At 40.5% G+C, this 24,409-nt stretch overlaps 1 protein-coding gene and 1 long non-coding RNA gene across 3 annotated transcripts in view; one reads left to right on the plus strand and one right to left on the minus strand.

Moving 5' to 3' along the window:
- The window catches only part of GDA (guanine deaminase), a 208,705-nt gene that overhangs the window by 82,044 nt on the left and 102,252 nt on the right, over positions 1-24,409 (minus strand). The window contains exon 1 of one of the 2 annotated variants that reach the window (XM_004439643.3): positions 11,990-12,209. The exons of the other annotated variant lie outside the window; for it this stretch is intronic. Within the exon in view, the coding sequence (XP_004439700.1) occupies positions 11,990-12,112 (123 nt within the window). The 5' untranslated portion in view covers positions 12,113-12,209. Of the gene's footprint in view, positions 1-11,989; positions 12,210-24,409 lie in introns of those variants that run through there. 2 annotated transcript variants of the gene reach the window in all.
- Positions 12,974-24,409, plus strand: part of LOC147914371 (uncharacterized) — a 29,253-nt gene continuing 17,817 nt past the window's right edge. Inside the window, exons 1-2 of the long non-coding RNA XR_015555307.1 lie at positions 12,974-13,101; positions 14,622-14,858. This is a non-coding gene — a long non-coding RNA (uncharacterized LOC147914371). The remainder of the gene's footprint in view (positions 13,102-14,621; positions 14,859-24,409) is intronic.

A 24,409-nucleotide genomic window follows, 5' to 3' on the forward strand; every position in this document is an offset into this window, starting at 1 on the left:
GTTTAAATTCTATTAATGCAGATTTTGTTAATGTATCAGATTCTGCTAATGTATCACTAGATTATGAATCTCACCAGCGTAGAGTTTGCATGCTTCATTCATCAATGTGTCTCTAGCAATGAGCCCAGATTTTGGCTCAGGAATCAGTCCATTTTTATCACAGGTCCAAATCTAAGCTCCCTTGCTAAAAGTGCAAGCTCTTTGAGGTCAGAGACTGTGCCTCAAGGAGGCAGCCTGCTACAGTGAAGAAAACGTGGGCTTTGGCCCATGTTAATTCAAAATCCAGCTACACCACCGTCTCTGGAGACACGATTTCTCGAGTCTCAACTTCCCCACCTGTAAGTGTGAATAAGGACCTGTGAAGACTAAAAGAGATACTGAAAGTAATGTGTGCCAGCAAAGCTGGCAGCAAATGCTCTTTAGATCTTTCTTCCCAGATGCATCTTTGTGCCCCAGCAGGTCAATGATGTGAGTAGTGAGGCTGCACAGCTGAGGTCTGGTGACCTCCCCTGCTTCCCACATAGTTCATCCCAGGCCGTGGCTTCCCTCTCCACTGCTTGCCTGCATGGGTGCCACCATGTGGAAATATGCAAAAATGCTGCAATGAGCAAGAGGTTAAGGATTTGTGAAGGCCAGAGGGAAGGGAACCGAGTGAGCATGTGAAACCAAGGCCCAAGGAGTTAGTTTCCCTGGATTAGGGTGAAACCATGCCTGTACCCTCAAGGATAACGTGGGAAACAAAGTAACCAAAGTTTCCTAGCTTGCCTTGCAGAACAGCAGGACCGCTGGTAAAGAGAGTAGTTTGCTGACAGCCCTCCGCCTGACTAAGCATCTCGCAGGAGCATTGAGAAGCTAAAATGATCTACTGTGAGCTTCACACATCATAGACTAAAGATCCACACACGCACACGTAGAACCGCCCTGAATTTGCACATGTGATCCATGAAGAAATAGGAAAGACAGTAACCCCTGTGCAGAGGACTCTTAGAACTTCAGCCCCCAAGGCCACATGCTCCTGCTCCCCATCTTAGTCTCCCAGTATGCTTTGGAATAACACTTAGAACTGCACATAGGCAAGCTAATTTGTAACCACTAGAAAGAATAACTTGTTAGTGGAAAACTGATGTCCTCTGCCTAAACTGTTCCTTCTGTCCCAGATAAGTAAGTAACTGAGGTTTTCTTAGATTCCTCAGGAATGTTGCACTCAACAGGTCTGCTACAGAGAGGTGCCCAATGTTCTGTGGTCATCCGTCACCTGACACTCCTGAGCCCCCTTCCGAAACCTGTTTGCCTTATATAAGTCATTTCCAAATCAGTTCCCCTTCAAGATGGTTTTTTCTGGGTGACAGTCCACCATCTTCCCATTTGCTGGCTTATCTCTCATTAAAGTTCTTTCTCTCCACCACCTTGCCTCTGGACTGATTGGCTTTTGTCTTGTGGCAAGCAGATCGAGCCCTTGCTCAGTAACAAAATTGGCGACACAGATGGGACAATTAACTTCTGCCTGTGGCTAGCTCACCTTGGATGAGTAAGGTGGGTAAGTCCCTCTTGGGTAAGTCCCTAACAGCTGCTAAGACCCTTTTTGCCTCAGGGATCTGTCTGTTTTGATTTTCCATGCTGATGCCTGCTGTCTCTAAATGCTATCTGTGGTGGAAAAAGAGAAGCAACTGTCTGTGTTGAGTCGTTGGGCTCAATCTGGAGTAGAGTAAGTCACCTCAGGAGTATACAACTGAGAACTTCCTTTCCCTCCATCTGGGGTCCTCCCCTCTTTGAGAGGCAGGACTGTCTGGTTGATAGGGTGCCCTGCCAGAGTGAAAATAGTTGTAGGACTTTTACCAGGAATCTGGGAACCTGTTCACTGGTGTCTGGTTTTTCTGTGTCTGGATCTATGTGTCTGTCCATCTCTGTGTATCAGAATGGGGAATGCACCATCTGTCCTCAAGTGGAGGCATTGGGACTGATTCTGAGTGGACGGTCTGATTATAGTTATGAGCCAACGTCTAAGAAGATGATGATATTCTTCTGTAATACCACATGGTCACTATATTCTTTAGACTCCAGAGAGAAAATGGCCAAACAATGGATCCTTAGGTTGGAAAAACTTCTAAGTTGGAAAAATTTCTAGAGAGCTTTCATCATAAATAGCTGTTTTACTGGTACCTATGAAAGGTGAAATTAAAAAGGAAAAACAATGACTAGTCTTAAGTTAATCAAACTTAGGGTCTCAGCTTCCTTTCATGGTCTTATAGATGTTAACGAAAATATTAAGTTAACAAAAGAATAAAAAGAAGAGAGAGAAAGTTGAGAAAAAAATAAAGGGACTCTTCTCAACAAGGTGGAAATTTTTGTTGTTGTCATCATAGAGGAAGATTGGCCCTGAGCTAACATCCATTGCCAATCTTCCTCTTTTTGCTTGAGAAAGATGCACCCTGGGCTAACACCTGTGCCAATCTTCCTCTACTTTGTATGTGGGTCGCTGCCACAGCATGGTGACGAGTGGTATACGTCTGCGCCCAGGATCCAAACCCAGGAACCTAGACCACCAAAGTAGAGCATGCCAAACTTAACCACTATGACACAGGGCCATCCCCCAATAAGGTGCAAAGTTTTTTTTTGTTTTTTTTTTAAAAGATAAGGTAAATCAGACAGACAGTGGGGTAAATAAAACAAATATTTAAAGAGGGAAAAACAAAGAGGAATCAGAAAGGGAAGAGTCACAAGACTCATCTCAGCAGAATGGAAATCTTTAGCTAGTTATTAAAAGAAAAATGAGATGAATGAAACAGACATGAATGAGGTTAAAAAAAAGGTTTTAATAAAACACTGCATAAGGTTGGGTGGGCTTAAGGGACCCCAGACTGGCCCCTCAATGTTAAAGGACCTCAGATGGGCCCGTTCTATTCACCCCAGTTTGAAAAATTTAAAAAGCCAGAAGGCGGAAATCATAATGAGAAACCTGACCAGCAATTATTTGGGCAACAGTTAGGGTGCTAAGGTTAATAAGATTATAGAGATTAAAGTGTTTAAGCTAATATTATATGAAGAGGTCATGTCAACTTTGCCTGAATGTGTTTAGAAATGGATGTTATGTCTAGCTGGGAATGCTTCCCCTACACAGTATTATAATACCGAAACTTGTTGATGGAATCCTAATGGAAGTTATAACTAGAGGTATAAGAGTTGATAAAATTAAGATAAAATTTTGTAAAAATTGGTATATTTAAATGGGCTTTATGTAAAATGATTGCATCTCTTTTGCCTGATTGTATTAGAGATTATGTTATGGGGATAAACATTGTGTCTCACTGGGGAAAAGTTTCCCCTGCCTGATATTGTAAGACTACATAAATCCACCCTTCAGGCAATGTTAATTAAACGTGCTAAAGGAGATCTCACTTTAAAATGGCCAAAATGGGGGCAATTTCAGTTTACCCAACTGGTATATTTGCATATGCAACTGGAAAAAGCCAGCTATAAGAGGAAACAACCAATAAGGAGCCTATTTTAACCTTTTGAGGCTTCTAAATGAAACCAAGAATACTTTACTGCCTCTTTAAAAGAAAATAATTAAATAATTTAACCTGCCACATTGGCGGATGTCAGCGGCCCTGCTAGCAAAACGAAACCAAGTCTGCTCTTTTGCTGAACTTCCTTACTTCAACTCACCAAAAGTTCCTGATCTAAAATTAGGCAAGTGGAAATGGGTAAACTTTTGAGATAATTTAAAATTGTAATGGCCATTCTGGGGAACCTCTGTTCCAGATAAGTCAGTCTTAAGGGGACACCCTTAAAAGAGAGGATTAAAAACCTCTCACAGCGGAATATAGTCTTTGATTAATATTCAGAAACTTCAAAAAGACAAAAAGATTTCAAAAACAGCTCTGAAAAGGATCCTTACAGCAAAAAGAAAAGAATCTTTAATAAAAACCTTTAGTCATCTGAGCAGGTCTATCTGCCCAGGAGCAGTTTGGACCAAATGTTCTTCTGCATTTTGTACCTGGTTAAAATTTTGAAGATCTCTGTGTCTCTCTGTCTCTATATGTATTTTTCTGCCTCTAGATGGTATAATTTCTAAAGGATTTCTATTTAATTGGCTTGAAGTAAGTGCTTGTATAAATTATTTCTACATGTAATAGAAACTAGCCAAGATGTCTTTCAAGTTAACATGATAGAAAATGATCTTTGGTAAATGAAAGCTTGTTTAATTTTGTTGGTTTAATTGAAATAAACATGTTTTCAGAGTTATCAGCTTTGGATATGACATAGACATGTTATCTCTATTATAAAATTTGTCAGCAAAAATAACCTAGAATAATAGCTGATTTTGTCTGATGCCTCATGAGGTCTTTGTCGGCAATCTAAATATAATAATTGGGAACAGGTAAATCAAATGGATGTGAAAAGGACAAAGGTTTTTGGTGGAACTTTTTAACAATAATTATGTACTATGGTGTATGTACTTAAAACAACTTAAGATAATGGCTAACTGCTTTAATGTCGCATGAAGTTTTTTGTGAGTAATCCAAACATAATTATTAGGAACAAATGATTTAGATAGATGAAAATGAGTAAGAGTTTTTGGGTACAATAATTACGTTTTATGGTTATATACTTGGAAAACAGCTTCCAAAATCTTTTTGGTAACTTGAAACTTTAGAGTTTTGCTAAGTTAAATTAAATGCTAAACACTTTTTGAGTATCTAGGTCATTTCCACATAAGATAAAATATTAGAAATTGGTTACTAAACATAGATTTGTCTGTCTTTGGTTTCTCATCTCAGAGAAACTGAAAGATGCTTAGGTTTATTGATGAACATGTTCTGTGCCATGCTGGGCAATTTTCTGTGAGAAAGTACATATTTCTAAAAAGTCTGTATACAAGGAAAGTAAAATGTATGTTTTCAGTAAAGAAGGTATAAATAACAGAGGTATTTTTGTTTGTTTTGTTAAGAAAGATAAATTTGTCCTAAAGTACTAGGAGAGAAAAAAGGAAAGAAAGCATGGGACAAATTCTGAATGTAAAAAGCAAGTGACAGAAGGTTTGTGGAAGTAAAATCCTGAGGAGTTTTGTGCATGGTCAAGTTGGCTGAGATTAAAATGAATTCAATTAAATTAATGAGTTTCAATATCAAAAGTAAAGTAGTGCAAAATTGGAATTTGGCTTTCTCTCTCTAAAAAAGGTAATTTTCTTGGGGCCAGTCCAGTGGCATAGTGGTTAAGTTCACGTGCTCCGCTTCAGCGGCTTGGGGTTCACAGGTTCAGATCCCAAGTGCGGACCTGCACGCTGCTTATCAAGCCATGCAGTGGCAGTGTCCCACATACAAAATGGAGGAAGATTGGAACAGATGTTACCTCAGGGACAATCTTCCTCAAGCAAAAAGAGGAAGATTGGCAACAGATGTTAGCTCAGGGATAATCTTCCTCACCAAAAAAAAAAAGGTAATTTTCTTGAACTTTTTGGTCTGCTCTTGATAAAGAGGTTATAAAAGGTTTTCCTTTACCTTTGAGTAAGTTTACCTAAAAGACAGAAAATCTATGTTTTGTTAACAAAATTTCTTATGTTAAAAAATACTGAGGTCTCTCTATTAAGGCCTTTTTTTTTTTTTTTTTTACTGTTTCTGTTGTCACCTTGACTGAATGGATAACTAAGCATTGTTTCCTATTTGATGAAGTGTTTTAAACCCTTTGATAATTTTGATGAACTTCTCCCAAGGCTCAAATTCCTGGGTAAAGTCTTTCTTTTGACTTAAAAAGGAAACTTTGAGAATTTCTAATCAGTCCTGAGACTTCTCAAAGAATTTGTTCTCATTCTATAAAGAGGAAAATATTAAACTAATTAAACTTATTTGGTATATTAAATTACATGGGAAGCACTGTCAAATAAATGATGATAAATCTTCCAAGCTTATATTGTGTGGGTAAATGTTATTAATATGTGTTTTTTTTTAATTATATAACATTCCTAAAATTCTGATATGTCCTGGTTATCAATCATAATTCTGGTTATTATTTCAAAGTGTTATATGTCACAGTCTTTATTAATTGCCATTTTTGAAGGTTTTGTTATTTTCAGACAGTAGTTTTACTCTGATGATTTTGCAAATATGTTTCATCTTCAGGGAGATTCAGGGAATGGACTCTGACACTTGCTCTAGAATACAGGTTTCTTTTTTTTTTTTAAGATTTTTATTTATTTATTTTTTTCCCCAGTAGATAGTTGTATGTCATAGTTGCACATCCTTCTAGTTGCTGTATGTGGGATGCAGCCTCAGCACGGCTGGAGAAGCAGTGCGTCAGTGCGCGCCCGGGATCCGAACCCGGGCTGCCAGCAGCGGAGCGCGTGCACTTAACCGCTAAGCCATGGGGCCGGCCCCTAGAATACAGGTTTCTGATAAACTTTCAAATCATAAAACTGAGCTGGATAAGAAATTATAAAACTGTAATGGAGAAACTGACGGTCTCATGAAACTGCTAACAGGAGATCAAGAGTAGATATCATGGGACTAAATAAACTGATGAGGATGATTATAATTTTTATGACTTTTTGTTTGAAATGTTGCTGACTTTTTTAAATGTTTTGTTTTTCCAGATTTAAGGAAATCTTTTTCTCTTTTGTCTTAAGGAACTATGACTTAAAGCAATTTGTAAGCACAATTGAAACATTTATATTTTCTCCCTATCTGATCCCTCCAGAATTTGAATACTCTTGATGAGTAAGTATTCTTATATTCATGGCAATATAGTTGTTTGCATAAGTTCAATAAAAATCTGTTCTCCTTGTAACAGGACACAATTGGAAACAGTTATATTACCAAGGCTTTGACTGGAATGTCATATTTGAGAGAAACATGCACAGACTCAGATATGACAAGACAACTTTTGAGGAATGAAGGCTGACTTTATGAAATAAAGCCACCTGGAAATATTGGCCTGGTACCTTGCTTACACAGTTCCTAGCAACCTTAGTGGGTGAATAAAGAAGGTCACTTTCCTGGCAGGTACAAAGAACCTCAGGATATTTTAGGGACCTCAGGGAGAGAGGAATTCACCCAAATCTCTAGGTGTTGCAGGCAGAGTCTGATGATAAGTCTTTGGTCTGGCTTTCCTGGTCTCGAGAGGCCTACAAAGTTCAATCTAAGATTCCTTACAAAAAGTTCCAGCAAAGCAGATTTAAAAGAACCTGTATGATCAACTGCTATTCTTGCAGTACTTATGTAAATAATTGGGCCAAGTTTATTGAAATCAGACTTAGTTTACAAACCAATGAGTCTTAATTTGGCTATCTTTGGTAAAAACGAGAGTAATTTTTGGGAGAAAAATTATGTTTCAACAGAAATTATAATACATATTTGTGGATGCTATATTCTGGTTCTGTTAATTATCTTTGAGGTTTTTGTTTCCTATCGGTAAACTGGACTGGATCCTGAATTCTTCTAGTTTCCTCAAATATCTGGTACAGATCTCCCAACTAACGTTTCCAGTTTTTTTCTGTCCTTTTCATTTGGAATCATTGAGAATGAAAACCACCCTTTTTCCTAAAGCCATGAAAACTGAAGCTAGACAGTTTACTATAAGCCTAGGAGAGAGCACCATGATAGCCCATGGTTGGACAATCTTCATACCTGTTGCTGTGTAAGCCACTTAAAAGGTTTACCTGAATGCCTGATGACATTATCAGAGACATTCTGAACAGCAGAGGATGCTTCAACCCTGACATCTAGAGATCTTCTTGACTGACTGTCCCCTGGACTCAGAAATTGGTTTATAATTTGCTCCAATCATTAACCTTCTTTTTCTTTTTGTTCTTCTAGAAATGCTTCTTATTAAATACCTGGTTACTTACTTATACAATATAGGCCTAACTTGGAATGGACAAATGAATCCATGAAGACCACAAGTTGCTGTTCAGAAGACAGTCTTCTAAAGATAAGTAAAGAGTGACTCTCAGGTTCTTACCTTACTTGTTGGACTATTAGACAACAGGCTACTCGGCTACATCAGATTTCACCTGAGGTTCTAGACACTAACCTTGATTGGTTTACAGGCCTCTTCTCTTGGATTCCCCAAGGATTAAAGTCCATTATGGAGGGTATACTAAAATTTGGGCTATTTTGCTAATATATATGGTCATCTATGTAATTATAAGATGTGGATTTAAATGTTGTTCCAAAGCCATTGATTAGAGTACTGAAATATTAGTCATGCAAAGCATATCTCACTCTCCCCACCTGGTACCCAAAAATATTTAAAATAAAGGTAGAACTGTTTCATTCCTCTGACCTTGATCTTTGCCCTTCACAGCAGGAAGCAGCTGCAGTGGTCTTCGCCCCCATTCCTCAAGATTGAGAAATGATCATAAGACAATGGGGACAGAAATGGAGGATGAAGGAGTTAAAGTCTCCTTGGATTAGGGTGAAACCATGCCTGAACCCACAAGGTTAATGTGGGAAACAAAGTAACCAAAGTTTCTGAGCTCTCCTTGCAGAACAGCAGGAGGACCACTGATAAAAAGAGTAGCTTGCTGACAGTCCTCCATCTGACTAAACATCTCACAGGAGCATTGAGAAGCTAACATGATCAATTGTAAGCTTTACACGTTAAAAATCTTTAGCTTTACAAACTAAAAATGCACTGCATGCACACATAGAACCCCCTCGAGTTTGCACATATGATGCATGAAGAAATATGAAAGACAGTAGCTCCTGTGCAGAAGACTCGTAGAACTTCAGCCCCCAAGGCCACGTGCTCCCTCTTCCCATCTTATTCTCCCAGTATGCTTTGGAATAACGCTTAGAACTGCACATAGGCAAGCTAATCTGTAACCACTAGAAAGAATAACTTGTTAGTGGAAAATTGATGTCCTCTGCCCAAACTGTTCCTTCTGTCCCAGAGAAGGAAGTAACAGAGGTTTTCTTAGATTCCTCAGGGATGTTGCGTTCAGCAGGTCCACTATGGAGAGGTGCCCAAAGTTCTGTGGTCATCCATCACCCCACACTCCTGAGCCCCCTTCCAAACCCTGTTAGCCTTATATAAGTCATTTCCAAATCAGTTCCCCTTTAAGATGGTTTTTTTGGATGACGGTTCACCATCGTCCGATTTGCTGGCTTATCTCTCGTTAAAGTTCTTTCTCTCCACCGCCTTGCCTCTAGACTGATGGGCTTTTGTCTTGCAGCGAGCAGATCGAGCCCTTGCACTGTAACACATGTATGTGTTAAGCATCCACTAAGTGCCAGGCATTTTCATACATTATCCATTTAATACTTAGCAATAGTAAATCTGATTCTACAAATCAGGAAACTGAGGCTCAGAGAGGTTAAATGTCTCACCCCTGGTCTCAGAGAAGGTAAGTGGTGGAGACTTGACTTGAACTCAGTACTCTGCTTCTCCATAGGACTTTCTCCTGCCACCCCAGGGCACCACCTCCAAAATGACTCTCTTCCTCACTGTCGCTTCACGTAAGTGTGTGTCAAAAGACTCAAGGCATCTTTATGTATCTTTAAAGTCAACCTGACCCTGTTGTATGTGGGAATAATCAGGTAATTTAGTAATATTTGAGTGCACAGTGTGTCAAGATTAATTAAATATCTGCAAATGAATTATATGTGCTAGAATCTTTCTTTTAAAAAGCTACACGCCATCTGAGTAGAAAAACTAACTCTGAATTCAAAATGCCCAATACTAAAATGTTAGCTAGAGAATCTTTTTAATTAGCCTAATTTTGAATGAGCTTTAATTCATGAATTAAAGGTACTTAGTCATTCTCATTCTCTGGGCCTAAATGAACTTATATGGAACGAGGGGTGAGGTCTAGAAGGGAGAGAGAGGAGGACAGAGGACGTCCTGTCCCTCTCTCTGAGATGCTACCCCAGACCTGGGCTTGAAATGGAGAATGGAGCCCCTGAGACCCCACACAGGGGGTCTGGTTCCATCACACAACCTATATACTGCAGTTACCCAAAAGGTAATCCACCCATGACCTGTGTCCAAATCTCCTGGGGCCTTTGTTGGAATGCCACCTCCTGGGGCCCACGCCAGGCTTACGGAGTCAGATTCTCTGAGGATGATGCCCAGGAACTGGCATTTTAACAAACACCCCTAGATGTTTCTGATTCATTCCAAGATTTGAGAACAGCTTCAGGAGCTCAGTAAAAACATAAAGATCATGACGATTCCTCGTATTTACTTATTTCACAGGGACATAATTTTCTGTTTATAACCTTGAAAATTCTTAAATAAATGAGATATTTATCCCAGCAACTCTAAAGGTGAGGCATTCCCACTTTCAAAATAGGGGAAATTGATCCGTGACGTGTATATATATATATATATATATATATATGACATGTCCTTTCTTTATACATGGTCAGGAATCAACTACCTTGCACCTAGGAGGAGAGCAATAAATAGTTACCAATTCACTCATTAAGGAGTTTTATAGTGTAAAGCTAAGCCACTTGATTAACTCATTTTTGTATCCAGTTCCTAGTTAATTTTATCTTGCAGGGGAAGGGCATTTTTCTAAATTTATAACCTCAGTATGCTCCTTGTTAGGAATACACTCCCTGACTCAAGTACTGATTGCATGTTTGAAACACTCTTTCATTCTTCTTCTGTAGAACCCCTAGAAAAGGTAATTTTTGAGGTAAATTACTTCATTTTCTTACTTCTCTCCACTGGTTAGAGCCAGTCCTCAAACTCACTCTCTTGCCTGCTATCCTATTAATTAAAACTCTGGATGTAGGAAATTATTTTAAAAAAAGAAATGAAGAGTTGAACAGCTCCTTGTGATTAGGCAACTCCTCTAATCTTTCTGCAGTTTAGCAGTTTCTGTTCCTTTGCTTCTTGGGACTTGCCCAATCTGAAGGGTTCTCTGAACCTTGAAGGTCAAGTACCCAAGGCAATGATTCATCAGTCTCAGGGTTTACTGGTGTCTTCCCATCTGGGGGAGCTCTGAGAGTCTGTTCACCTTGGAAACACAACAGCAGGCTCCCTGAATATGCACAGAGAGAATATTTTTTTAAGCACCGTAAGAAAACATGGTTTAGTTATCCCCAAATGTAAGAGTCATGATTCAAAACTGTTACTGACTCGGAAACATCTTTAGTCAGGAATAGTATCTTCAAGCTGACAAGTCACAGATATGTGTACTTTTGCTAACCAAACTGATAGTTGAGAAAAACCTCAAAAATATCCCATTCCCATCTTTATTTTTCCTGCTAAAAATGGAATGGCTTTCACTTACCAAACTGGCCAGGCCATTGCTGATACAGTTACCACGGGTGTACATGGAACAGTAAATATGAGACAACAAGTTACCCATGTCATTTGTAGAAATCCTGATTTTGGAAAAGGACGTGTAGAAGATACACTCATAGAAGACATTTTGAACCTTAAAATGGAACTGCTTGCTTTGATGCAAATGGCTATGGGTGTGCATCGTGGGGGGATAATTTCTCTCAGACCATCCTTTCTAGTATCACAAGTTGTCTAGCCTGAATCATTAGTATATTGTTTCAGTTGAACGATCAGGTGAATGAAATCAGTTCTTTGCTTGTTCTATGCACTCAACGGGCTAAACAGCACTGATCAAATGACCTCTCCTCTGTTAATTCTTTTACAATAAATTCAATCAAATCTACAGATCGCCTAGCCTGTGCCAGGCACTGTGCCAGGCGCCAGAGGTGCAAAGATGTTATTAATGATCTCTTAAGACTGGGGGTTGGGGGCAGGCATAGCCTCTTCCCCCTCCAGCGCAGCCTGGACAGCTGTCAAATCAGTCTTGAGTGCGAGTACTCCGTGGCTCCCGGCTTCTGGGAACACGTTACTCCCAGGTCAGCCCACAAACCAGGTTCTCCTGGCGTTCCCCCAGAGCCACTCAAGTTCAACTCCGGAGCCGCGGCGCTCGCTCGGCGCTGAGCGAACTCCGGGCTTCGCCGCGCGCGGCGCCTGACTCTTTCCCGCCCGTCGGGATGCGCCAGACCCCGCTTACTTTGCCGCCGTCGCTCACGCCGAGGAGGTGATCCCGCAGCACTTCCATGGGGCAGGTCCAGGTGGAGTGGACGAACGTCCCTCGGAAGATGTGCGCCAGGGGCGGCATCTGGGCGGCACACATGTCAGCGGCGGTGCGCAGCGCGGGATGCGCCGGGCGAGATGCGCCGGGCGAGGAGGGCGCACCGGGCGGAGGCGCGGCAAGGGCTCCCTGCGGACGCGGGTGGCTGCCGAGCGGGCCCCTGCTCCGGCCTCGTACTGCCCCCGCTTTCCCGGATGGTCGCCTGCCCCCTGCAGGCCGCGCCCAGGGGCTGGCACCCTGCCTCCTCGACGCCAATAGGCTTTTTCTTCCGCGAGTTGGCTCCGCGCACCCGTGGGGTGTGGTCTCTGTCTCCTCCCCTGCGTTAGTGTTTGATATATTAACTCTTTGAGTTTCCAAAATCACAGCTTACATTGCGGTTCTTTTAACACGTGGTGGCTGAGTCACTCACCCAGGGGATGAAGGAAGGAGCTGGAGGTGCCAATGTTTCCAGCTCTGTTCCTTTAACTGGTCACCAAATTCGCTTTTGCTTCCTGCTCCCCACCCCCACCCCACCTCCTCCAGCTGTCTTCAATCGGCACACCTAGGGCTGCGTCTGCCTGCTTTCTCAGCCCTTTCAACTTTTAAGGCTATTTGTGGCTGAACCCTGCACCTCTTCACCCTGTAGCACCCGCAGGGTCTGGCACAAGTTCAGCGACCGGTAAAAGGTCAATTAAGGCTGCCTGCCTTCCTGACCAGTTTCATTTTCAGTTTCTGGGGGCTGCAAGCTTTGTCCTAACTTGATGTTCTGGAAGCATGCCTCACAGAATTACTGGGGGCCCCACCACTGGAGGTTAATCTGGACCCCAAAGTTCCTCTCTTCACCTTGGGGCCCATGTTTTGGCCCTTGTGTCCGTCCACAAACAATTCCAATTCCAATTTTTCTCATGCCTAAAATAAGTGAATCTCTTTGATTTACTTCCAGTTGTACACGGGGAGAAAATTAAGTACTCAAGCCGAGTAGCTAGGAATGGCAGTGTGGCGTGGCCTGGTGAAGAGTGCTGGATTAAGAATCAAGAGACTATGGTACACAGGTGGGCCTCAGCATCCTTATCATGCTCATTTGTGAACATGGCACTCGGACTGGGTAGCTGCTAAGATTGTTTCTAGGTCAGCATTCCTTCCCTACACTACACTCACAAACCCCTTTACTAAGTTCCTCCAGGAAGACCAACTGGTCTCCATTCAGGGCCTCTGCATATGCTGCTTCTTCTGCCCTTAATGCCTCCTGTGGATCTTCACATGCCTGGCTCTTCTCATCACTGGTTTGCCTCAAATGTCAACTCTTTGGAGTAACCTTTCCCCACCACCAAGCTAGTAGCACACCCATCCTCCCCTGGCAGTTTGCATTCTATTAATCCATCTTATTTCTACCATTGCATTTATCATATCCATCCTCATTTATTTCATGTTTTTTCATTTATTTCTGCTTTCCTTCCCCCAATACACGCGCGCACACACACACACACACACACACACAAACACAGAGAGAGAGAGAGAGAGAGAGCAATGGAAACACCATAAGAACAGGGGTCTTACGCCTACAACAGTGCCTGGTGTTTCACACGTTTGTTGAATAAAAGAATGAATGGTCTTTCTAGGAGCAGAGCAATAACCTGAGATAAATACCTATTTTGGCTCCTCCATAAAGAATAAGAGTTTTATTGCAGTGCATAAGCAGGCTTTCTCTGAATTGCTTTTATGACACAGGGCCAGCTCATATAAAATGATTCACTCCCCTCTGAGTTCTTTCACCTCCCCCATACCAAGGCCTAGGGTCAACAACTCGTCCCAGTTTACGGGAAACTTTCCTGGTTTTAGCACTGAAAGTCTCGAGATCCAGGAAACTCCTCAGTCCCAAGCACACCAAGGTGGCTGGCACGCTGCCAAGGACTCAGATTAGGAAGCCCTGAAGCTGAGAAAATCACACTTGCCTCTTGGAGACAGTAGTCTTTTCTCCCTGTCACTTTCTCCTGATTCTGCAGACCACACTCCCTCCTTGTCCCAACAGCCAGTGTGCTGAAAACATCCTCTTGACCTAGGCTTGTACACACAAAAACCTCAGAAAGAAAAGTGAAGAAAATGTCTGGCTGTTAATGTAAAAGAAGAGTCAATTGAATGTTTCTAAAAGATATACTGGTTCTCTGAAAGAGATACAGCTAATACTTTTTTTTAATGAAAGCCACCTAAATGTTCAACAATTGAGACTAGTTTAATGAAGTAGGATGTATCTACTCTGTAAAATATTATGCAGTTATTAAAAACAATAGGGGAAATATGGGGCTATGTGGGAATTATATATAATAAAATATTAAATTCTTCAAAAAGGCATTTATGTTATGGTCAAAATCATGAAAAGCCCATAGGCATATAGGCTAGAATTGACAAGGTATACCAAACAATGGTGATAGTTCTGTTGAGGTAATGAAATTGCTAGGGAATTTTGTCTTGATGTTTATTGATGTTGATGCGTATGGTTTATACAATGAGTCATTGTTGTGTAGCTTTACTTAAAGGTAATCTTCTTATTTATTTATTTATTTCTTCCCCAAAGCCCCAGTAGATAGCTGTACGTCATAGCTGCACATCCTTCTAGTTGCTGTACGTGGGACGCGGCCTCAGCATGGCCGGAGAAGCAGTGCGTCAGCGCACACCCGGGATCCGAACCCCGGGCCGCCAGCAGCAGAGCGCGCGCACTTAACCGCTAAGCCACGGGGCCGGCCCAAAGGTAATCTTCTTAAACAGAAGGAACAGCCATGCCTGCAGATGACAAGGCACCAGCGCCCCTCAGGTGAGTGTTAGCTCTTCCGCACAGTGCTCAGCTCTGCTTCCATTCCCAGCCAAGTTGTAGGCCCTCGCTCAGGATCCCGAACCCTCAGCTCAGCCACGTGTAGGCTATCTTGGCTTCCCTACTACTCTCACCCATTCTCCACTTTCAGACTTGGTGACTCCTTTTAATTGCTGGTCCTCCTGCAGTTCTGACTCCCATCCTGGTATCCCAGGGAAATGTTCTGCAGACTACTGAGGGTTGAAGGAAGAAGGGAGGCCAGAGCTTTTATATTCATCTTTGAAACATAGCCCGAGCACATAGCAAGCCAGCTTCTGATTAATATGGTTATTCTGACAAGGGCAAAGTATGTAACAAATGGTACTTATTGTGCCTCCAAAGACTCAAGGAATTAGCAGTTCCGATTCTTCAGCTCTTTCTATAGCCCGTGTTTAAATCTAGGCAATAATAGAACAGAAGGAGCCTTAGAGATCACTGTTCAATGGCATTTCGCTGCTCTTCTCTAGTGTCTCTATTCCCTGTCAGTAATGGCTCGTTTCAACGCTCACCAGCTCAACTTCGCTAAAGAAAATCCAACAATGGTATGCACTTCCAGTGCCCTAACCTCACTTAGCACTTCCTTTGGAATAAAAGAGACTCTCCCTGGTACCGATGCTTCCTGAAGCCCTGGCTGCTTCTTCAGGCTCTTCTCCCTCCAGTCTCCCACATCCTATGCATCTGCTCTGCTCACATGTCTCTGCCTGCGGTGCCTGTACGCCACCTTACACCACATCTGCCTCATTTTACTCACACTCTCCTCTGGCTAAATCCTTCAGCTTCATTGCCCACTCCCACCCCCGTCCAGGAAATCTTTACACTCCTCTCTCTCTCAGGTGTTAAGTGCTCCTCCTCTGAGTTTGTGGGGTGCTATAATTACTCTTTTACTAGTCTATCTCCCCTAGAAGATTGCAGTCTCCTTAAGGACCATGTCTTCTTCCTTTCTCTTTTTCTCTGTCTCCCCTTAACACAGTGCCTGGCCAATAGGAGCTGCTCAATAGACTTATACGAATGTTGAATTTCAAGAGATGGCTCTATTGTCTATATTTTAGCAACAAAAGATAAGAGGCTATAGTGCATGTGTGCTAATGGCGAGCAATTCATTGGGACCAGAACCTACGAAAGAGCTTTATTTCGTTTATTTCATTTTCCAACATTGTATTATGAAAATTTTCAAACATACAGAAAAGTTGAAGAGCTTCATTTCTTAAGATCACATTTCTCCCTACTTCAGATGGAGCCAAGTGGTCTCAAAACTCCCCAAGTACTGAGTGGGACCAGAATATTCTAAACCTCTGATTGCCTGATGCAAAGACAGGACCATAGCATGATCAGATTTGACATTTGGGTCCCTCCCACTAGACAGAACTTGACTGTTCAAAAATGCTTTCTTTTCTACTATCTCATTTTGAGCCTCACAACAACCTATAAAGTAGGAACAGGATGTATTTTAACCATTTCACAGATGGGGAACCTGAGGTCCAGGAGGGTCGGCTTGCCTATCCCGTTAGTAGAGGATGGACCTGGATCTCGACTCCAGTTGTTCTCACACGTTGTCTCATCACCGTCGATTGCAAAGAATCGCCATTCCATTTTGCCATGACTCAACTGGTCACTGCATTGTGGGTTGTCATCTACAACTTTCGCATTGTACATGGTTTTCCAACCATGTACACGGTTTGCCAGTGACACACAGATCTACCCCAAAGTGAAACCCAAGTGGGAATAACAGACCTAGAGGAGAAGAACAATCTAATCAGCATTAGATTAGTCAATCAGTAAAATGATCCAGTGAGAATACCATGTTTTCACGGGGCACAGAGAGCAAAGGACAGGCAGGTTAAATGAGAAGTCACTTTCTTCTCCTATCCAGGAGGAAAGTTGTCATTTCACAGTGAAATAAATGCCTGCCTATTTTATTTATTCTTTTCGTGTAGCTAAATCTATCAGTTTCCATGGTGCCCCATGTTCACCATGGAAACTCTGACAAGCTCGTTATGCTTTAGGAAAAAAAAAAAAGGCACACCAAAAATCTGAGATCGGATAAATGCATTCCTCTTAAAACTGAGTTCTTCTGAGTGGGAAGCCTTGGTGGATAGCAAATCATAGTGATCTCGATTTTCCAGTTCTTAAGTGAGAACGCAGGTTTGCATACCCATCAAAGAAGTACCCTTTGTCCCCCAAAATTACTTTATCTGAGTAGCAGTAGTTATGTCTGTATTTCACCTCTACATTTACTGGCAATAGAGAGATGGCTCAATCCTCATTTTGTGGATTTTTATGAGAATATGGTGTTAGTCCCTATATATTTTCTTCTTCTGTTTGTTCATTCAACCAATATTTATTGGAAATCTGTATTATGATAGGCAGTATGCTAAGTACAGTGGATATGACAATGTATGAAACAGATATTACCCTACCCATATGCAATTTACATGAATCTTCTTTCTCTCCATGACCTCTGGGACTAGGGATTAATAGTTTTCATAGTGTTACCATAAGACTTTCTCAGCATGATTGGTGAATAGCATATTATCATGTATACTTACGTATCAAATTTTAATGATATGAATATAATAAAAGATACTTAAGACTGAAGTTGAAGTGACACATTGATAACAAGGCAGAGGTATGCGATTTCTTTAACTTGTTTTAAAGAAGTCTATTATTTTTAAGTAGCTACTTTATTACTTTTGTAAAATTGATATATGTTCATTTTTAAAGATTTGAACACTTAAAAAATACTCAAATCTCACTACCCAGATATATCATCACCATTAGCACCCTTGAGGTTTTCTTAGAAAAGTTCAAATATAGAAAAGTCAAAAGATAACAGACAGCCTAGAGGTTTGTAGAAGGGAAAAGTAAGCTAGAGAAAAGCTACCTCTACGTTGTAGAACAGCAATTAAATTTGGAGAAAGACATATATTTTACCTGAATTTTAATGAAGGAAAACTTCAAAACAAGAGGATTGAGTTTTTTTGTGTGTGTGAGGAAGATCAGCCCTGAGCTAACATCTGCCAATCCTCCTCTTTTTTTTTTTCCTGAGGAAGACTGGCCCTGGGCTAACATCCGTGCCCATCTTCCTCCACTTTATGTGGGATGCCGCCACAGCATGCCCTGACAAGCGGTATGTCGGTGCGCGACCGGGATCCAAACCCAGGCCGCCAGCAGCTTAGCACACTCACTTAACCGCTACGCCATGAGGCCAGCCCCAAAGATTGAGTTTCAACTTGAATTAGATTTTATGCCAGGCAGGTGCAGGAAGATGTTTTTCCTGACTGGAAAGCTTTCAGTGCCATGTAAGTAGCTGTCTCTATCACCTACTCAAAATGCTGATCCTTAGAATCGTGTAGCATCTTAGCAGAGATTAGCTTATGTGACTTTTCCTCTATGACAGCAAGCTCAAAGCAAATACTATTGACCTAGTATTACTTTGTCTACATTTCTGCCCTAACATGGATTATAAAGCTATCCTACATTTAATATCAAGGGATAAGCACTAGACAGAATCACTATCTATAGGTTTCTATTCCAACTCAGTCACTAGCCAATGATGCCTTGGGAAAGTCATTCCACCTCTTTAGGCCTTGGTTTCTTCATTTGTAAAATGGAAGGTCACATACTATTACTGGTTCCAAACTTCTTTACTCCCAAAGACTCATTTTCTTATTTCTCCTGTTTACACCTTAAGTTTTAAAATATTTTATCCATCAAGAAGACAAGATAGACACTGGATATAAGTTGTTGTTGAATTATTTACCCGTTTTTCATTAATTAAAGACCAAATTACCAATCAGAGCTTCTGATCAACATGAACTGTCTAGTACTATCATGTTGAGTTAACATAATTCAAATCAAGAGCAGATCTAACATTTCATTTGCTCATGCTATCTATTTTAAGTTGGAAAAATTCCATTAGGCCTTGTGAAATGTCAGAAGTAGCTTAAGGAACACAGTTTTGAATTTATTGAAGTATGCTGGGACTCTGGGTTGATATAAACCAAAGCAGGGTTGAGAATCATTAACATGATTTCACACATTTTTTGGGAAGTAGTCCATTTTTCTGCCTTGAACTAGTAGAGTTTACTTTATACATATCCAACATGCCACATCAACATCTGAGACCCAGAGGATGAAATGAACCTTATTTAGGTGCTGCTTCTTGAGACCACGTAGAAGGGTTGGTTTTCCTCAAGGATATCAATGTGCGGCTCAAGTGGCTTGAAGTTGGGAAGACACTGGCCCCGGCTAACGATGTGATGGTTGATAGACTAAGAGCTGTTGCGAGTCCATGTTCCTAGAAGCCATGCCAAACCTGGGCTCTACCCTAGCAGAAAGCCAACCATTACCATTGTTAGAGAAGCTACAGTTAGTGCTCCCTGGGATAGGTATACATTTCATATGGAAATTAAAGACTAACTGAAACTCAGGTTAAATGACAAAATAATGATTTCTTAAAGAAAAAAAGTCCTGAGGAAGTCTTGCAGTATTATTTGAATATATAAAATTAAACTTATTTGAGAAACTATAAATGAATGTCAAAAATTCTTTCCTCTCTGTATATTTCTAAAGGGATGATTTTTAATAATATGTATAAATGAAGGAACTTACCATTTACAGAAGACTCTTCCATATGAAATGCAAAAGCCAGTAGTTATGTTTGTGACAAAAATCTAGCCCTAATAGGAGAGAAAAAATATCTAAGAGAAGCAATTTTTATTGTTGCTTTTATAAGTTTGGCTTATGTTTCCAGAATTCTTTGTGTAATGGCACATAAAAGGGACTCAGTAAATATTAGATGAATTAATGTTACATTATATACACTAAAATATCAATTCAGACTCATTCACTTTCCTCCCTGGGGCATTAAAATTGCCATAGTGTACATAATACTATAATATGCTGTGAAATGAAAAAAATGTAATTTGAGTTTCGGGCATGTGTAAGTAAAGACTGAGTTGAAAGTGGCAGAAAACCAGTCTAAACTCCTTAGGCCAAAGGAGTCCCCCCTCCCTCCCTCCCTCACACAGACTTCATTCTCTGACATCTCTTTCCTCATGGCTACAAGATGGCAGCAACAGCTCCAGCCTTTACACTCTCTCAAATTCAAGTGAGGGAAAAACAAAACAACTTTCCTCAAAAGCACCAGGAAAAAAAAACCTCATCACCTCATTTGCCCCAGTTGGACCAATGCTCAGTCCTGAAGCAATCATTGTAACAGGGCAATGTGAAATGTGCACTGTGACTTAAGTCATACGCTCCACCCCTCAAGGATGGGGGTGCGGACTTAAAGCACAAGAGCTGAGAGTGGGGAACGGAGTGGTTTTCCAGACAAACTAAGATCAAGTGTCCGGATGAAGGTGAATGGATGCTCGGTAGCAAAAACAGCAGGTGTTTATTAGGATGTGATGGGCACAGGTTTCTTTACTCAAAGTCATTGACTTAACTCACTGCAATGATAAACACAGACATAATTAGAAATATAACCGACATAAATATGGATAAAGTATGATAGAATACATGATGTACATGAAATAATTATATTGTAACATGCTTTCTGTTTCCTCTCAACAAACTTTGTTTTGTGCCTAATATGAGTAAGATAATATGATACATGGTTATGCAGGATATAAAAATAAGTATGATGTGGTTCCTGCCCTCACATTAAGAATCAATCACAAGCAGAAGGGACCTTTTTAAAAATAAAGTTCCTAGTGGAACTACTCTTTTAATTTTTATTTACAGATTGCTCTCTCCTTAGAAGGACATGAATACATAGATCTGGTCAGAGATTTAGCCACTGTGACTTACAAGAAAGATATTTAACATTTTTGATGCCATGAGGAATTTCTCTATTTGCCATGTACTTACTTTATGTAAATTATGGACATATCCAGATATGGGACATTTTTATGTGGTTATTTCGATGGAGAGATATTTTAATGGCCTAGAACACATAGCATTACAATGTCCATTTAATCATTAATCTTCACAATCTTTACCTATCCCTTATGCCATCCTGATATATTGGTAATGAAATTCAGTAAAGTTGCAGTTGACCTAATACACCAAAATGCCTGGTTTAAATGAGCCATGTAACAAAGTCCTGCTTGGATCATTTCTGTTGGTAAACTTAACTTTAAGATAAAGTGCTAGAAAGCGGGATGGCAGGCCATGCCTGGTTCATGGTGTGTTAGGATAAGGGACCATGCTCGTAAAAACGACCTATGATGAAACTCGTGGAAAGATGCAATGATATTAATGTTTCATAAGACCTAACAAAAACTTAACTACATAAATTCTCCTCCTTCCCCAATAATTAAATATGGTTGATTTTGTTGTTGTTCTTATTTAATGTGCTGGGTAGGTTACTACTTCCTGCCCTTATCCAATCGCCTACTCTCTCATTCATTTAGTCAGCAAACACTTGTTGGGGACCCACTATATTCCAGGCATTCACCTAGGCCCTGGGAATCAGAAGATTAAAATGATATGGTTTTCAGGGCTGGCCCAGTGGCACAGCAGTTAAGTTCACACCTTCCGCTTCTGCAGCCCGGGTTTTGCTGGTTCAGATGCCCAGCGCGAACCTACTCGCTGCTCATCAAGCCATGCTGAGGCAGCGTCCCACATAGAAGAACTAGAAGGACCTACAACTAGGATATACAACTACATATATCCTTTAAGATCCTTTAATCCTTTAAGAAGCTCACAAGATAATGGTGGAAACAGACAAGAACACGGGTTAACTATGATAAGCTGCAGACAGGTCTGTCTCTTCTCCCCTCAACCCCTGCAACCCCATCCACCCACCATAGAGCTCTGTGTGGACTGGGTCTGTCTCTACCACTGCAGCCACAGTGCTCAACGCAGCATCTGGCATGTTGTACTCAATCGATGTTTGTTGGATGCATTAAGTGCAATGATAAAGGTATGCATGAGATACAAATATTTAAGAAACTTCTTATTAATTCCTATCTCAGAAGAGTAAATATGCACAGAGAGAAGTGGATCTAGGGCAATGATTCTCAACCAAAGGTGGTCTGCTCTCTGGAGGACATTTGGCAATGTCTGGAGATATTTTTGGTTGTCATAACTTAGGGGTACTACTAGCATCTAGTGCATAGAGGCCAGGGATGCTGCTAAACATCCTACAATGCACAGCACAGTCTCCTACGACAAAGAATTATCTAGTCCAAAACGTCAATAGTGCTGAGGTTGAACAATCTTTGTCTAGAGTAAGATCCTCAGCCATAAGATCTAAATGTCCAGAGATATTTGAGCTACTAGAAGCAACATGGAGTCTTAGAGAATGATGGAGTTGAAAAGGATCTTAAAGTTCTAAAGGATCTTGAATTTGACTCCAATCTCCCAAACAATAAAATCAGTTCTTTTACATCAATCTTGGAAGATGGCCTGCTATCAGTTCTTTGAGCAACGGCCATTTCCTTTGTTAGTTTTAATGTTCATATTGTATATTATATTGAGCTGAAAATTGCATTTCAGAATGTCACGTATTTTGTCCTGGTTCGACTTTCTTGAGCAAGAAAGAAGAATTCAGTACTACCTCTCACATGCCAGCCTTCCAGGATTTGAAAGTGGTGGTGATTGTCCTAAGTCTTTTTTTCCCACCACGTTAATCATCCCACTATTCTTCTAGGCAATTAAGAATGGTAAAGAGGGGCTGGCCCAGTGGTGTAGTGGTTAAGTTTGCGCACTCCGCTTCAGCGGCCTGGGGTCCACAGGTTTGGATCCTGGGCATGGACCTACACACTGCTCATTAAACCATGCTGTGGCGGCATTTCACATACAAAATAGAGGAATATTGGCACAGATATTAGCTCAGCGACAATCTTCCTCAAGCAAAAAGAGGAAGATTGGCAGCGGATCTTAGTTCAGAGCCAATCTTCCTCACCAAAGAAAAAAAAAGAAGAAGAAGAATGGTAAAAAGTATATTCAAAAACATTGGATGTGAGCAACTGGTGGAACGTGAGATCTCTCTAGATGGTTTAGGAGATGATTTTAACTATCCAACAGACACTACATTAAACAACATTGAATTACACATTATTACAGTGAGAAAATTACTTCTATTTGAATTTTTCAATCCTCCTTAAGTTAAGGAGACCTCAGTTTGATACTAAAAGGTTTAGTAACCTTGATAATTTCCCTTTTTAACAAAGAGAGAGGACACCTCAGAGTTAGAACTTTCTGCAGGCAATAGTATCTAGCTAGATTCCAACAACATTATTTTGTTTACAATGTATTTATGTTTATGGTTTCTTCCTGTTTGTGGCAAGAGACGCTGGTTTCTCTTTTATAGATTTAGCATAATTTGTTTCTCCTTTGTGGTTTTGTATACAGTTTTTTAGTTAAATAATTGAGTGTCAGTTTTAAAAAGTGAGATTTAAAAAAAATTAAGTAAATAACAATGCAGATTTACAGATTGGGCAAAATCAATATAGGTGCCATATGTAATTTCTGAAGTTGGGGAAACCATAGCAAACTATGTTACGGAATCAAATAGATGAGTAGCCTGATCTTGATTCCACCGCTTACTTATTAGGTGATCTTAGGTGAGTTATTTAGCCCTTTAAACCTCAGTTTTCTCATATTAAAAATGGGGATGTGATAATACCTGTTTCATTGAACTGTTGTATTAATTGGGGCTATGGAAGTATGCATGTCTAGCAAATAGTAGATGCCTAATAAATGTTAATTCACTTCTTGTCTACTCTCACCTACCTCCGTTCATTCCCACCCCCAGGTAGCTCGCTTCCGTGTGAATGTGAGCTTTTGAGTTACATCAGTCTGAGATCAAATCTCAGCTTCACTACCAACAACTTATTAACCCCTCTGAGGTACAGTTGCTGCAGCTTTCTTTAAAAATGCTTCACAGGGATGTTGTGAGATTTGGATAATACCTAGCACATAACCTGGTCCATGGTAGATCCTCAGTAAATGTCTCTGTTGCCTCTCACTGCCTGGCCAATATCTCATTTAAAGGAAGACACCTAGAACTGTTGCAATATTTTCACAACATACATCCAATGTTGAATACATTAAAACATGTCTTCCTAGATCTGAACAGGATGTTTCTATTCATGCAGCCTAAGGTTACACCTACTCCAGTAGCAGCCATATCATGTTATTTAGACATACTGTACTTTTCAATCTTTTCTAGCCTAACTGTTATTAGCATGAATGCTACACAAATGTAATTGACTTTCTGAACCTAAATCCAAGGCTTTACATTATCCTTAATGATGATCACCTTCTTAGTTTTTAATCCAATGTATCAGTTATTTCTCAAAGTCTAATGCCATTCACAGAGTTATTGTGTGCCAAAGAAATCAATGACCTAATATGAAATAATATACATGTAATTCTTAGGACAGTAGTTGGAATACAGAATGTGCTCAAATATTATTGTTATTTTTGTTATTTGATCATGTGATTATTTTTGTTAATTGAAATTGAAAACTCAAAGAAAAAAATAAGCCATGATGTTCAGGACC

The sequence above is a fragment of the Ceratotherium simum genome, chromosome 20, assembly GCF_057802395.1.
Source record: "Ceratotherium simum simum isolate JZ-2026a chromosome 20, ASM5780239v1, whole genome shotgun sequence".
In the NCBI taxonomy this organism is placed as follows: Eukaryota; Metazoa; Chordata; class Mammalia; order Perissodactyla; family Rhinocerotidae; genus Ceratotherium; species Ceratotherium simum.